Source organism: Chlorocebus sabaeus, chromosome 6, assembly GCF_047675955.1.
Source record: "Chlorocebus sabaeus isolate Y175 chromosome 6, mChlSab1.0.hap1, whole genome shotgun sequence".
In the NCBI taxonomy this organism is placed as follows: domain Eukaryota; kingdom Metazoa; phylum Chordata; class Mammalia; order Primates; family Cercopithecidae; genus Chlorocebus; species Chlorocebus sabaeus.
In genome coordinates this window covers 14,130,683-14,145,756 of record NC_132909.1, presented here as the reverse complement: position 1 = coordinate 14,145,756, position 15,074 = coordinate 14,130,683, and the positions used below count along the sequence as shown (strand labels likewise).

At 51.0% G+C, this 15,074-nt stretch overlaps 1 protein-coding gene across 1 annotated transcript; it reads left to right on the top strand.

The window, feature by feature from the left end:
• Positions 1 to 10,092: 10,092 nt before the first annotated feature.
• IRGC (immunity related GTPase cinema) lies at positions 10,093 to 14,581 on the top strand. The gene has a single exon (XM_073016344.1). The coding sequence runs from the start codon at positions 13,151 to 13,153 to the stop codon at positions 14,540 to 14,542; it is 1,392 nt and encodes a 463-aa protein (XP_072872445.1). The 5' UTR covers positions 10,093 to 13,150; the 3' UTR covers positions 14,543 to 14,581.
• Positions 14,582 to 15,074: the final 493 nt, after the last annotated feature.

Below are 15,074 nucleotides of genomic sequence, written 5' to 3'. Positions count from 1 at the left end.
TTCCTTCCTTCCTTCCTTCCCTCCCTCCTCTCTCTCTCTCCCTCCCTCCCTCCCTCTCTTCTTCCTTTTTTCTTTAGGGGGAGTCTCACTCTGTCGCCCAGGCTGGAGTGCAGTGGCACAATCTCAGCTCACTGCAACCTCCGCCTCCCAGGTTCAAGTGATTCCCTCAGCCTCCCAAGTAACTGGACTACAGGTGCATGCCACTGCGTCCAGCTAATTTTTTTTTGTATTTTTAGTAGAGATGGGGTTTCACCATGTTGATCAGCTGGTCTCGAACTCCTGACCTCAAGTGATCCACCCGCCCTGGCCTCCCGAAGTGCTGGGATTACAGGCGTGAGCCACCCGCGCCTGGTTCGTTCCTTCTTTCTTTCCTTCCTTCCTTCCTTCCTTCCTTCCTTCCTTCCTTCCTTCCTTCCTTCCTTCCTTCCTTCCTCCCTCCCTCCCTCCCTCCCTCCCTTCCTTCCTTCTGTCCTTCCTTCCTCCCTTCTGTCCTTCCCTCCTCCCTCCCTCCCTCTTTCTGGTCTCCCTGTGTTGCCCAGGCTGTTCTCAAACTCCTGAGCTCAAGCGATTTTCTTGCCTCCAGCTCCCAAGGTGCTGGGATTACAATGATCAGGGTGAGCCACTATGCCCAGCCATTTTTAATTTTTTTTTTTTTTTTTTTTTTTTTTGAGACGAAGTCTCGCTCTGTCGCCCAGGCTGGAGTGCAGTGGTGCGATCTCCACTCACTGCAAGCTCCAACCCCCGGGGTTAACGTCATTCTCCTGCCTCAGCCTACCGTGTAGCTGGGACTACAGGCACCCACCACTGCGCCCGGCTAATTTTTTGTATTTTTAGTAGAGACGGGGTTTCACAGTGTTAGCCAGGATGGTCTCGATCTCCTGACCTCGTGATCTGCCCGTCTCAGCCTCCCAAAGTGCTGGGATTACAGGCGTGAGCCACCGCGCCCGGCCTCACTTTTAATTTTTTAAGAAAAGTTTTTTCTTCTTTTCTGCTTGGTTCTCTCCTCACCTTTCTCTTCTCTCCCCTACAGACTCCTTCATAGGAATGCTCGTAGCTCACTGCAGCCTTGATCTCCTAGGCTCAAGTGATTCTTCCACCTCAGCCTCCCACGTAGCTGGGACCACAGGCATGCACCCCCATGCCGAGCTATATGTATATGTTTCGTAGAGATGGGATCTCACTATGTTGCCCAGGCTGGTCTCGAACTCCTAAGCTCAAGTGATCTACCCACCCTGGCCTCCCAAAGTGCTGGGGTGACAGGCAAGAGCCGCTATGCCTGGCCAACTCTCTGCATCTTGCTTTTCTCAACCCTCCGAGTCATTCAATTCACCCTTTCTTTCTTTTTTTTTTTTTTTTTTTTTTGAGACGGAGTCTCGCTCTGTCGCCCAGGCTGGAGGGCAGTGGCCAGATCTCGGCTCACTGCAAGCTCCGCCTCCCGGGTTCACGCCATTCTCCTGCCTCAGCCTCCCGAGTAGCTGGGACTACAGGCACCCGCCACCTCGCCCGGCTAGTTTTATGTATTTTTTAGTAGAGACAGGGTTTCACCGTGTTAGCTAGGATGGTCTTGATCTCCCAACCTCGTGATCCGCCTGTCTCGGCCTCCCAAAGTGCTGGGATTACAGGCTTGAGCCACCGCGCCTGGCCTCGATTCACCCTTTCTAATGGCTGTGTGGTGTGGTTTCCATGGCCTATGGCACATGGATGTACCAACATTTATTCAGCAGTCACTGTCCTATTGAGGGGAATTCACCTTGTTTTCTCTTTTGTCCCTCCCACTATGAGAGATGCAGCAGTAAACATCCTACTGACAAGACAGTTTATCATCTGTTATGTGTCTCTGTGTCTTAAATAATTTCTAATGAATTTTAAAAGCTTGGGGCCGGGTGTGGTGGCTCACACCTGTAATCCCAGTACTTTGGGAGGCTGAGGCGGGTGGATCATGAGGTCAGGAGTTTGAGACCAGCCTGACCAACATGGTGAAACTCTGTCTCTACTAAAAATACAAAAATTAGCTGGGCATGGTGGTGCATGCCTGTAATTCCAGCTACTAAGGAGGCTGAGGCAGGAGAATTGCTTGAACCCAAGAGGCGGAGGTTGCAGTGAGCCGAGAGCCGAGATTGCACTCCAGCCTGGGTGACAGAGCAAGACTATCTCAAAAAAATAAAAAACTTGGATGCCATATCCCTTTCATGCATTTTTTTTAAAAATTCAAAAATGTGTAATTAAATGAAATTGAAAGTTACAGTTAAAAATTAGAAGTAAGAGGCCAGGTGCGGTGGGTCACACCTGTAAACCCAGCACTTTGGGAGGCCAAGGTGGGAGGATCATTTGAAGTTGGGAGTTCGAGACCAACCTGGTCAACATGGTGAAAACCTGTCTCTACTGAAAAATAGAAAAATTAGCCAGGTGTGGTGGCACTTGCCTGTAATCCTAGCTACTTGGGAGGCTGAGGCAGAATAATCGCTTGAACCCGGGAGGCATAGGTTGCAGTAAGCCAAAATCATGCCACTACATTCCAGCCCGGGCAACAGAGCAAGACTCTGTCTCAAGAAAAAAAAAAAAAAAAGAAGTAAGAAACAGTGAAGCGGCCCTCACCTCCCCAGGTGTGCTCCACTCCCCAGGTGCCATTTCCATCCAGATGGGGCCCCCTAAACATCCTTTTTCCCCTGCTGACTCCAGGGAGTGGTCAATGAAATTCCTTCAGTCATGAAAAGGTCCATCGGATAGATCTTTAGGAGCAGGGATGCTCAATTGAAGGAAATGTGTGCATTTAATTCATTAATAAGTGTTGTCAGATTTGCCTCAAGTGTTTCATCTGGGGCCTTCCTGCATGGGGAACACCTGTTTCTCTCCATCAGGCCAAATCCAACTTCCCAACCACCCCTTCTGCCTCCTCCCACCCTCTCTTTGAACCTTCCAAGTGAACCTTCCAAGGCCACAACTTGGGGTTCTGACCAGTGTTGTGCTGAGCCACGTGGGGCCTGATACAAAAGGCACTATTTACCCATGCCCCTCTGTCATGGTTTCATGATTTCATGGTTTTGTTTTTTTTTTTTTCTTTTTTTTTGAGACAGGGTCTGGCTCTGTTGCCCAAGCTGGAGTGCAGTGGCTTGATATCAGCTCAATGCAACCTCCACCTCCTGGGTTCAAGCCATCCTCCTACCACAGCCTCCAAAGTAGCTGGGGCTATAGTGCCTGCCACCAAGCTCAGCTAATTTTTGTAGAGACCAGGTTTTGTCACGTTGCCCAGGCTGGTCTCTAACTCCTGGGCCGAAGCAATCCACCCACCTTGGCCTACCAAAGTGCTGAGATTACAGTTGTGAGCCACTGTACCTGGCCCTCATGTATTTTGTTTTTTGTTTTTTGTTTTTTTGAGACAGAGTCTCTTTCTGTCACCGAGGCTGGAGTGTAGTGGTGTGATCTCAGCTCACTGCAACCTCACCCCTCGAGTTCAAACAATTCTCCTGCCTCAGCTTCCCAAGTAGCTGGAACTACAGGCACATGCCACCATGCCCAGCTAATTTTTGTATTTTTAGTACAGACAGTGTTTTGCCATATTGGCCAGGCTGCTCTCGAACTCCTGATCTCAGGTGATCTGCCTGCCTTAGCCTCCCAAAGTGCTAGGATTACAGATGTGAGCCACCGAGCCTGACCCTTCATGTATTTTTTAATGGCTATTTTTTTTCCAGAACATTAAAGTAGTCAAAATAATGTTGAAAAAATTCTTGAGTGAGTGTATTAAAACTCATGCTATTTCAAGTTAAAATATTTTAATTATAACAATATAAAATGTATTATAGTTTTATTTCAGCTTAAGTTAATTAAAAATTATTGAACATCATCACTTGGTTAAGAGAAATTGTCAAGCATGGAGATTCTCCCAATTGAAAATGAAATAAGCCAAGATGTAGATTTTGAAAACATTATTGATGAGTTATTTTTCTATCAAAGCTGCAGTGTATATTTAGGGCTTGGCGTGGCATTGGTCTTTATTTAGAATTTTGATATTTTGTTCATGAAAATATCATACAGCCAGGTATGGTGGCTCACGCCAGTAAGCCCAACACTTTGTGAGGCCAAGAAGGGCGAATCACTTGAGGTCAGGAGTTTGAGACCAGCCTGGACAACATGGTGAAACCTCGTCTCTACTGAAAATACGAAAATTAGCTGGGCATGGTGGCAGGCACCTGTAATTTCAGCTACTCAGGTGGCGGAGACACGAGAATTGCTTGAACCCAGGAGGCAGAGGTTGCAGTGAGCCCAGATCACACTCCAGCCTGGGCAACAGGGCAAGACTGTCTAAAAACAAAACAAAACCAAACAAAACCATGGATTTTCTGGCATTAATTTTGATTAATTAAAATATTGCATTAAAAATTTCATTAAAATATAATTTATCTCAATGACTGAATTTTTGGCACTCCCTTAAATTTTGCACCCAAGGCCAGTTCCTCATTGCCCCTAGTTCTGACCAAATTGAGTCACTGAATGTAGACGGGTTCCACCTCACTCCTGGCTTGTTACGGGAAAACCTGTGGGTTGGCTGGGCTCAGCTGTATGGTTCTTCTGCCCCCATGTGGTGTTGGCTGGGGTTACACCTGTGCCTGCATTCAGCTGGAGCTCATCTGTGGCTGAAATGTCCTGGATGGCTTCAAGCTCATCTCCATGTGGCTGCAGTCTCTACATGAGGTCTCTCCAGCAGGGTAGCAGGACCTCTTCGCATAGCAGCTTTGGAGAAAGAAGGAGAAAACAGGAGCTGCAACCTGTTAAGCCCTGGGCTTGGGAGTCTCAGAGTGTCACTTCTTGTGACAAAGAAAGTCACAAGGCTGGCCCAAATTTAAGGGAAGGGGAAAGAGACTCTGCCTCTTGCTGGTAAGAGTGGCACATGCCCACAGGGATGGGAAAATTGCCAGTGGCAGTCTACCCCTTCCCCAAACCCCTTTCCCAGCTGCCCATCTCTATCCTCTTGCTTGCTTTTCCTTCGTTTTTCTTATCATTACTTGACACTATGTTAATTACTTTTGCTTATAAGCTCCATGAGAGCAAGGACTGTTTTGTTTTGTTTTGTTTTGTTTTTTGTTGTTTTTTGAGACAGAGTCTTGCTCTATCACCCAAGCTGGATTGCAGTGGCACAATCTCAGCTCACGGCAACCTCTGCCTCCTGGGTTCAAGCAATTCTCGTGGCTCAGCCTCCCAAGCAGCTGGGACTACAGGTGCCTACCATGACACCCGGCTCTTCTTTTATTTATTTATTTATTTGTTTGTTTAGTAGTTTTAGTAGAGATGGGGTTTTGCCATGTTGGCCAGGCTGGTCTCAAACTCTTGACCTCAAGTGATCCACCCAAAGTGCTGGGATTACAGTCGTAAGCCACCATGTCTGGCCCTTTTTCTTCTTTTTTCTTATCACTACTTTGACACTACCTTAATTACTTTTGTTTACTATCTATATATTTAAAAAATATATAAGCTCCACGAGAGCAGGGGACTTCTGTGTCTTATTCATCACTGTATCAGTATCTAAAACTGTGTCTAGCACCTAAAAGGCAGCCAATATTTACATAAATATTGAATATGAATCCCTGAGGACTGATTTCCGGTTTACCCAGGTTGTGGAGAGTGGAGAGAAGGTGGAGGCCACCACGTGTATATATTCCTAGGGACATGCTTTAGAATTTCTAAGAGACACAGAGAGAAAGGGCAGGCAGGAAAGGACGCTTGGGAGTCGGCAGGAGAAATGGTTCAGGGACTGTCTTTGTCACTGCTGTGTTTCCAGCCTCGACCAGCCAGGGCCTGGCTCACAGTAGGTGTCTGGAAAGCATGTGTTGAATGAATTAATTTTCTCCAAAAATCCTTCACTGACTCCATCCCCACCCCCAGGCTGGGTCAGGCACCCCCATGGCTCCCACACCTCTCTGGGCAGCTTCAACCCCATTGTGACCACCGTGGGTCATCACTGTCTGAGGATGAAGGTGTGTTCCCTTCTAGACTGAGTCCACAGGGTTGGTGCTGTCTCAGTCACCACTGGATCCCCAACATCAACCAAGGGGTCCTTGGAGGTAGTAAGTATATTTTGCATCAACCTCCTCTCTGTGGGGCAGAGCCGGCCCCATCATTGCTGTACTTTCACCCCAGAGGGACACAGAGTAGACACTCACAGAACACCTTCATTGATTCTAAGATAGATTCTTTTTCCTTTTTCTTTTTCCACATTTTAACAATTTTTTTTTTTTTTTTTTTTTTTTGAGACGGAGTCTCACTCTGTCGCCCAGACTGGAGTGCAATGGCTGGATCTCAGCTCACTGCAAGCTCCGCCTCCCGGGTTCAAGTGATTCTCCTGCCTCAGCCTCCCGAGTAGCTGGGACTACAGGCGCCCACCACCTCGCCCGGCTAGTTTTTTTTTTTTTGCATTTTTTAGTAGAGACGGGGTTTCACTGTGTTAGCCAGGATGGTCTCGATCTCCTGACCTCGTGATCCGCCCGTCTCGGCCTCCCAAAGTGCTGGGATTACAGGCTTGAGCCACCGCGCCCAGCTAACAATTTTTTTTTTTAAGAGGCAGAGTCTCACTGTTGCCCAGGCTAAAGTGCAGTGATGTGATCACAGCCCACTGCAGCCTTGACTGCCAGGGCTCAAGCAATCCTCCTGCCTCAGCCTCCTGAGTAGCGAACCACAGGTACATGCCACCATGCCTGGCTAATTAAATTTTTTTTGTGTGTATGGAGACGGGGTCCCCCTATATTGCCCAGGGTGGTCTCGAACTCCTGGGCTCAAGAAATCCTCCTGCCTCGGCCTCCCAAAGTGTTGGGATTACAGGTGTGAGCCACTGAGTCGGCTGCAATTTTTCAAATAAGACAACTGACTGGGTACAGTGGCTCACATCTGTAATCCCACTTTGGGAGGTCGAGGCAGGGGGATCACCTGAGGTCAGGAGTTTGAGACCAGCCTGGCCAATTTGGTGAAACCCCATCTCTACTAAAAATACAACAATTAACCAGGCGTGGTGGCACTTGCCTGTAATCTCAGCTACTCGGGAGGCAGAGGCAGGAGAATTGCTTGAACCTGGGAGGCGGAGGCTGCAGTGTTCTGAGATCACGCCATTGCACTCCAGCCTGGGTGACAGAGTGAGACTCTGTCTCAATAAGTAAGTAAGTAAATAAATAAATAAATAAAACAAGACAACAGTGAAGTTTGCTGCATCATTTGCCTCTTCCTTCACAAAAGATTTCTCTGTAGCATGCGATGCTGTTTGATAGCATGCTACCCACGGTAGAACTTTCAAAATTGAAGCCAGTCCTCTCAATCCCTGCTACTGCCTTATCAAGTAAGTTTATGTCATATCCTAAATCCCTTGTTGTCATTTTAACAATATTCACAGCATCTTCACCAGGCATAGATTCTATCTCAAGAAACCACTTTCTTTGCTCATCCATAAGAAGCAACTCCTTGTCTATTCAAGTTTGATCATGAGATTGCAGCAATTCAGTCGCATCTTCAGACTCTACTAATTTTAGTTCTCTTGCTATTTCTAGCACATCTGCAGTAAATGCCTCCACCGAAGTCTTTTTTGTTGTTGTTTGTTTGTTGAGATGGAGTCTTGCTCTGTCACTCAGGATGGAGTACAGTGGCGCGATCTCGGCTCACTGCAACATCCGCCTCCCAGGTTCAAGCAGTTCTTCTGCCTCAGTCTGCCGAGTAGCTGGGATTACAGATGCATACCACCATGCCCAGCTAATTTTTGTATTTTAAGTAGAGATGGGATTTTGTCACATTGGCCAGGCTGGTCTCAAACTCCTGACCTCAGGTGATCCACCTGCCTCAGCCTCCCAAAGTGCTGGGTTACAGGCATGAGCCATCATGCCCTGCCGTTGTTTTTTTTTTTTTTTTTTTTTTTTGAGACAGGGTCTGGCTCTGTGGCCCAGTCTGGAGTACGGTGTTGTGGTCATAGCTCACTGTAACCTTCAACTCTTGGAATCAAGCAATTCTCCCTCATCAGCCTCCCAAGTAGCTGGAACTACAGGCATGTGTTACCACACTTAGCTAACTTTAAAAATTTTTTATAGAGATGGGGTCTCACTATATTGCCCAGGCTGGTCTCAAACTCTTGGCCTCAAGGGATCCTCCCAACTCGGCCTCTCAAAGTGCTGGGATTACAGGCGTGAGCCACCACGACTGGCCCCTATCTCGGCTTTGGACAGGCCTTCTTCACTAAGTTTAATCATTTCTAGCTTTTGATTTAAAGTGAGAGACATGTGACTCTTCCTTTTACTTGGACACTTGGAGGCCATTTTAGAGTTATTAATTGGCCATTTCATTATAGTTGTGTCTCACAGAAGAGGGAAGCGCAAGGAGAAGGAGAGAGACAGGAAAATGGCTGGTCAGTGGAACAGTCAGAACACATACAGTGTTTTTCAATTGTTTGCTGTCTTCTGTGGGCACAGTTTATGGTGCCCTGAAATGATTACAACGGTAACGTCAAAGATCACGCTAGCAGAGATAATAATGATGAAAAAGTTTCACATGTTGTGAGAATTTCCAAAATGTGACACAGAGACACGAAATGAGCATGTGCTGTTGGGAAAATGGCACCAACAGGCTTGCTGGACACAGGGTTGCCACACACTTGCAATTTGTAAAAACCATAGTATCGGCCCAGGCGGGGTGGCTCATGCCTGTAATCCCAGCACTTTGGGAGGCCAAGGCAGGAAGATCACTTGAAGCTAGGAGTTCGAGACCAGCCTGGCCAAGATAGCGATACCCCCGTCTCTATTAAAAATACCAAAATTAGCTGGGCATGGTGGTGCACGCCTGTAGTCCCAGCTACTCGGGAGGCTGAGGTGGGAGAAGCACTTGAACCTGGGAGGCGGAGGTTGCAGTGAGCCAAGATCATACTACACACTCCAGCCTGGGCAACAAGAGCAAAACTCCGTCTCAATACATAAATGAATGAGTGAATAAATAAATAAATAAATAAATAAATAAATAAATAAATAAATAAAACAATAGTTGGGAATGGTGGCGCGTGCTTGTTGTCCCAGCTACTTGGGAGGCAAAGGTAGTAGAGATTGCCTGAGCCCAGGAGGTGGAGATTGCAGTGAGCCAAGATCATGCCACTGCACTCCAGCCTGGGTGGCAGAGCAAGACCCTCTTCTCCACCACATACCCCCACCCCCGGCAAAAAAAAAACACATAGTATCTGTGAAGGACAATACAGCTGAGTGCAATAAAATGAGGTGTGCCTGAAATTGAATTTATTATTGAATAAATGAAAGTTCTCTCTCAACTCAGGGTTTTTGCAGAGGCTGGTCCCTTAGCCTGGGATGCAACTCCCTAATGTGCCATCTGACTCACTCCTACTTATCCTTTGGATCTCAGGTCAGGTGCCCCCTCCTCCAGGAAGCCCTCCCTGACTCCCAGGCTGAGTCAGGCATCCCCCTTTGTGCTCCCACAGCCCTCTGGGGTCCCCCATCCCAGAGCTGCCCCCTCTGTCATCATTATCTTGGGATGGATCTGACTCCACCACTGGACTCTGAGTCCTGTGGGGGCAGAACCTGGGGCTGTCTTGTTCATTGCTGTGTTTCCAGCATGCAGATAGGCAGGGTGCAACCCCTCCCTGGCTGGTGCTCTGAGGAGCTGCCAGGGGTATCCTTGGGAACATGCCAGGCTGCATCGGTGCATATGTGCAGGCAGCGGTGGCTCTCTTTCTTGGTCCACAATCATCCTGGGCTGCAATTATCTCCATTTTCTTGGGTCTGGAGCCCCTGAAGCAGTGCCTGGGTTTGATGCATCTCTGGGGCCCTAGCTGCTGCCGCAGAATGAATGAGGTTCCTGAATGAAGTCAGTGGGTTTCGGGGTTTCTGTATATGTTGTCAGTGTGTAATTGTGTCTCTTAAAGTCTGCACGTCTGCGTCCCTGAATGAGGGTGTTTGTGAGGCTTTGGTAACTGTGTGTTTGTCTGAGTCTTGCTTTCCTTCAATGACTCTGTTGTTTTGTTTCGTTTAGAGACAGAATCTTGCTCAGTCACCCAGGCTAGAGTGCAGTAGCACGATCATGACTCACTGCAGCCTTGAACTCCTGGGCTCAAGCAATCCTCCCACCTCAGCCTCCTGAGTAGCTGGGACTACAAATGTGCACCACCACACCTGGCTCATTTTTTTTTTTTTTTTTTTTTTGAGAGATAGGGTCTTTCTCTGTTGTCCAGGCTGGTCTTGATCTCCTGGGCTCAAGAGAACCTCCTACCTTGGCCTCCTAAATTGCTGAGATTACAGGCATGAGTGAGCCACTGTGCCCACCAGCAGTGACCCAATTTGTATCATCAACTTTCACACTTGTCTGGGGAACTGAGAGTCCCCTGGGTGAAGGGTGGAGTGGTAGCAGGGCCAAGCCCTCGGACACCAAGCTGTGAATCTGAGTTTGTCCTGGGGGTGATGGAGACCATGGAGGATTTTGAACAGGTCTCAGTGTTAGAAAGATCTCTCCAGAGCCTTCAGCGGAACTAGAGGGCCCCGTGTGAGTGGGTGGTGAGCCCATGAGCAGCTGGGGTCTGGGGTCCCTGCTCTACCTCCAGGCCCCGACCCCTGACATCACTGTCGCATTATTGCACCAAGGCTGGCTGACCAATAAGCTGCTGCTTGCTATTACAATGGGTCCTAGCAACGGCATCTGACCTTGGGTTAACAGGGAAGGAGATCCTATCAGTGGGGAGAGTGTGAGGGGAGAGGGAGAGCCTGCAGGGCAGGTGAGTCCCCCAGGGCTCTCTCACTGGGCCCCTGTGCATGTGCGGAGCAGGGGCTTACGGTCCTAATCCGGACTCTCTCAGCCCAAATTCCAACCACTGACTTGTCTGCCCCTTGCTGCCAGGACCTGTTCCAGGTTCCCACTCTTCCCACCCAGACCATACTAGGGAGAGGGCATAGGCGGGAACCCTTCTGACCCAGGATAGGAGGCTCAGATCTGGAGGCAACAATGTCTTTATTTATTTATTTATTTATTTTCTAAGATGGAGTCTCGCTCTGTTGCCCAGGCTGGAGTGCAGTGGCGGAATCTTGGCTCACTGCAACCTCCGCCTCCCGGGTTCAAGAGCTGGGACTACAGGCGTGTGCCACAACACCTGGTTAATTTTGTATTTTTAGTAGCGATGGGGTTTCACCATGTTGGCCAGGCTGGTCTCGAACTCCTGACCTCAAGTGATCCACCCACCTCGGCCTCCCAAAGTGCTAGGATTATAGGTGTGAGCCACCACGCCCAGCCAGGAACAATGTCTTAAGGACACATTTCTGTGGGGGGTGGAGTGCGGTAGCAGAGGATGGGGTGAGGGGTGGGAGGTGAAGAGACGGGATGCAGAGGGCAAGGAGACAAGGCGGGAGGCAGGGACATGTGGCTGAAGGGACAGTAACTCTCTAGAGGGGTGAAGGAGCCTGGGGACCTGGGTTTGGGTCCTGGCTGTGCCTCTGGATGAGGAGGCCTCACTTGTCTTGTCTGAGCCTCAGTCCCTCTCCCTGTCAACTGGGGACAGTGATCCCAGACATGAGCAGCTCTCCCAGGGCTCCCTGAAGACCCTTAGTGAGTAAATGTATTTTAGAGGTGATGGGCCAGAGAAGGGTGAGTGGGAAGTGGGAGGACCAGGGAAGCTCCTGGCGAGGAGGAGGGATCTGACGGGGGACCATCACGACAGGAGCTCCAGGGGGATGGGAGGGGAAACTGAACCCCGGGAGGCAAGGGCTGCCATGGCAGGGCTGGGATTTCATGGAAATGACTCCCAGTGTCCAGGTGGTCCCCATGCCTGGCTTCCTGAACCCAAGGGTATCTGAACCCAAAGTCAGCCTAGGGCTAGCTGAACGGGGTTCGTGGTCATCACAGCAGCCCTGCGAGGTGGAGGGGAGTATCCCCACGGAGCAGCTGAGGCTCAGAGAGGGCGAGGACTTGCTCAAAGTCACACAGCTAAGAATATTACTAATGATAAGTACAATGATGATGATGATGATGGCAATGACACGTGGCACCTGCCCTGAGCCAGGCGCTGTTTTATGGGCTGTTTTATGTCATAACTCATTCAAGTGACAGAGATCCTCCAGGGTGGTTTGTCATGATTGTAGGTATCATTCTCAGTGTACAGATGAGGACAGGGAGGGGAGAGTTAAGTAACTTGCCTCACATCACTCAGTGAGTATGTGGTGGAGCCAGGATTTGAACCCAGGCAGTCTGGCTCCGGGTCTGGGTCCCCTTTACCCCACCCTCCAATCCCAGCCGCAGCAGGAGGCAGCTGTTTCCTCTGAATGGGTCTGTGCCACAGGCCAGGAGCTGGGCTTACGCCCTTTCCTATGCAGCCCTGGCTATGTAATTGGCAGAGCCCAGTATGAAATGAAAATATGGGGCCCCTGGTTCAAATATTACAAAGAATTTCAGGCCAGGTATGGTGGCTCATGCCCTTAATCCCAGCACACAGAAGCCAAGGCAGGAGGACCTTGATCTCGGAAGTTCAAGCCCAGCTGGGACAACATAGTGAAACTCCCATCTCTACAAAAAGTTTTAAAAAGTAGCTGGGCATGGTGGCATGCACCTGTGGTCCCAGCTATTCAGGAGGCTGAGGTGGGAGGATTGCTAGAGCCAAGGAGATCAAGGCTGCAATGAGCCATGATTGTAGCACTGTGCTCCAGCTTGGATGACAGAGATCCTGTCTCAAACAAACAAAGAATTTCAGCCAGTGTCAGCAGAGCATTAAACCAAGCACTGGGCCACTCTAAGCACACAGCCCTCCAAGGCACACGTACACCCGGAAAACTGACCTGTGCCTAGGTTACCCTGGAGACTCCAACAGTGCTCCAAGAGGCTGCTTGGTGGTCATGCCCATTACACAGAGAGGTGCTTCATTTTGCCCCTGGTCACACAGCAAGATAGTGGCAGAAAAGGGATGTGAACCTGGGCCTGCCAGATCCCAAAGCCCTTTAACTTGTGCCAAAAATGTGTCCCCAGTTCTTGAAGGAGAAATAGAGTTGTGGGCTTCCAGGGGGACTCCCTTCACATGCGTGATGTCTGTCTCTCCCCTCTATGCCAAGGCCCAGGTGGTGTGAATGGCTCCCTTCTCCTCTGCAGGCGCTGAGGATCACGCATCCTGTGACTCTCCCGTCCCCTGCCACCCTCTGAACCACTGGCCACCATGGCTACTTCAAAGTTGCCTGTGGTGCCTGGGGAGGAGGAAACCACCATCCTCATGGCCAAGGAAAGGCTGGAGGCCCTGCGCACAGCCTTTGAGTCGGGCGACCTCCCCCAGGCTGCCTCTCACCTCCAGGAGCTGCTGGCCTCCACGGAGAGCACCCGCCTGGAGGTGGGCGTCACGGGCGAGTCGGGCGCCGGCAAGTCCTCCCTCATCAACGCCCTGCGTGGCCTGGGGGCCGAGGACCCTGGCGCGGCTCTCACGGGCGTTGTGGAGACCACGATGCAACCGTCGGCCTACCCGCACCCACAGTTCCCCGATGTGACCCTCTGGGACCTGCCAGGGGCCGGCTCTCCAGGCTGCCCGGCCGACAAGTACCTGAAGCAGGTGGACTTCAGCCGCTATGACTTCTTCCTGCTGGTCTCCCCCCGCCGCTGCGGGGCCGTCGAGACCCGCCTGGCCGCCGAGATCCTGTGCCAGGGCAAGAAGTTCTACTTTGTGCGCACCAAGGTGGACGAGGACCTGGCGGCCACACGCAGCCAGCGGCCATCGGGCTTCAGAGAGGCCGCTGTCCTGCAGGAGATCCGAGACCACTGTGCTGAGCGGCTGCGGGAGGCCGGCGTGGCTGAACCTCGCATCTTCCTGGTGTCCAACCTCTCGCCAGCCCGCTACGACTTTCCCACGCTGGTGTCCACCTGGGAACATGACCTGCCCGCCCACCGGCGCCACGCTGGCCTGCTGTCGCTCCCCGACATCTCACTGGAGGCCTTGCAGAAGAAGAAGGCCATGCTTCAAGAGCAAGTCCTCAAGACCGCCCTGGTGTTGGGCGTCATCCAGGCCCTGCCTGTGCCGGGGCTGGCGGCTGCCTACGATGATGCCCTGCTCATCCACTCGCTGCGTGGCTACCACCGCAGCTTTGGTCTGGATGAGGACTCGCTGGCCAAGCTGGCCGAGCAGGTGGGCAAACAGGCAGGTGACCTGCGCTCGGTCATCCGCTCCCCGCTGGCCAACGAGGTCTCGCCTGAGACTGTCCTGCGGCTCTATTCCCAGTCATCCGACGGCGCCATGCGGGTGGCCCGCGCCTTTGAGAGGGGCATCCCTGTGTTTGGGACGCTGGTGGCTGGCGGCATCAGCTTTGGCGCTGTCTACACCATGCTCCAGGGCTGCCTCAACGAGATGGCCGAGGACGCCCAGCGTGTCCGCATCAAGGCCCTGGAGGAGGACGAGTCGCAGCCAGAGGTCGGCTTGGAAGCGGCCGGTGACAATGGCGTGGAGAAGGGGGGGTCCGGGGAGGGAGGCAGCGAGGAAGCCCCACTCTCAACCCGCAGGAAGCTCGGCCTCCTTCTTAAGTACATTCTGGATAGCTGGAAGAAACACGACTCAGAAGAGAAATAAAGAGTGCAGCCCCACCCCCCTGCCTCACCCACAAACTAAGTCTTAACAAAATCCAACAAACCAACAAAAAAGGCCAATGTGGTGAATGTGAGGGCTGCAGTTGCCTGGAGGGTGGGTGTGGAGGGAGCCTGCCTCCCGGGCAGGGAGGGGAGCCTGTGTCCTGGGCAGGGCAAAGGAGGCGGCACTGGGGAGAGGAGGAGGGAGGCAGGTGGGCCCAGGGCCAACAGGAGTGTAGTGAAAGGGGACAGGAGTGCCCTGGGGAGGGAGGTTGGAGACATGGATGGTGGGCCCAGGGTTCCCAGGGCTTCTTGGTGGTGTCTTTCTCCCTGGTCCCCAAGGGGCCAGGAGGAATTTGTGGAGCACGGGACAGCAGGGCCAAGACAGGAGATTGTGTCCTGCTAAGGTACTTTCTATTTTATTTATTTTATTTTATTTTTTAATTTAATTTAATTTTTATTATTTTTTGAGATGGAATCTTGCTCTGTCACCCAGGCTGGAGTGCAGTGGCGCGATCTTGGCTCATTGCAACTTC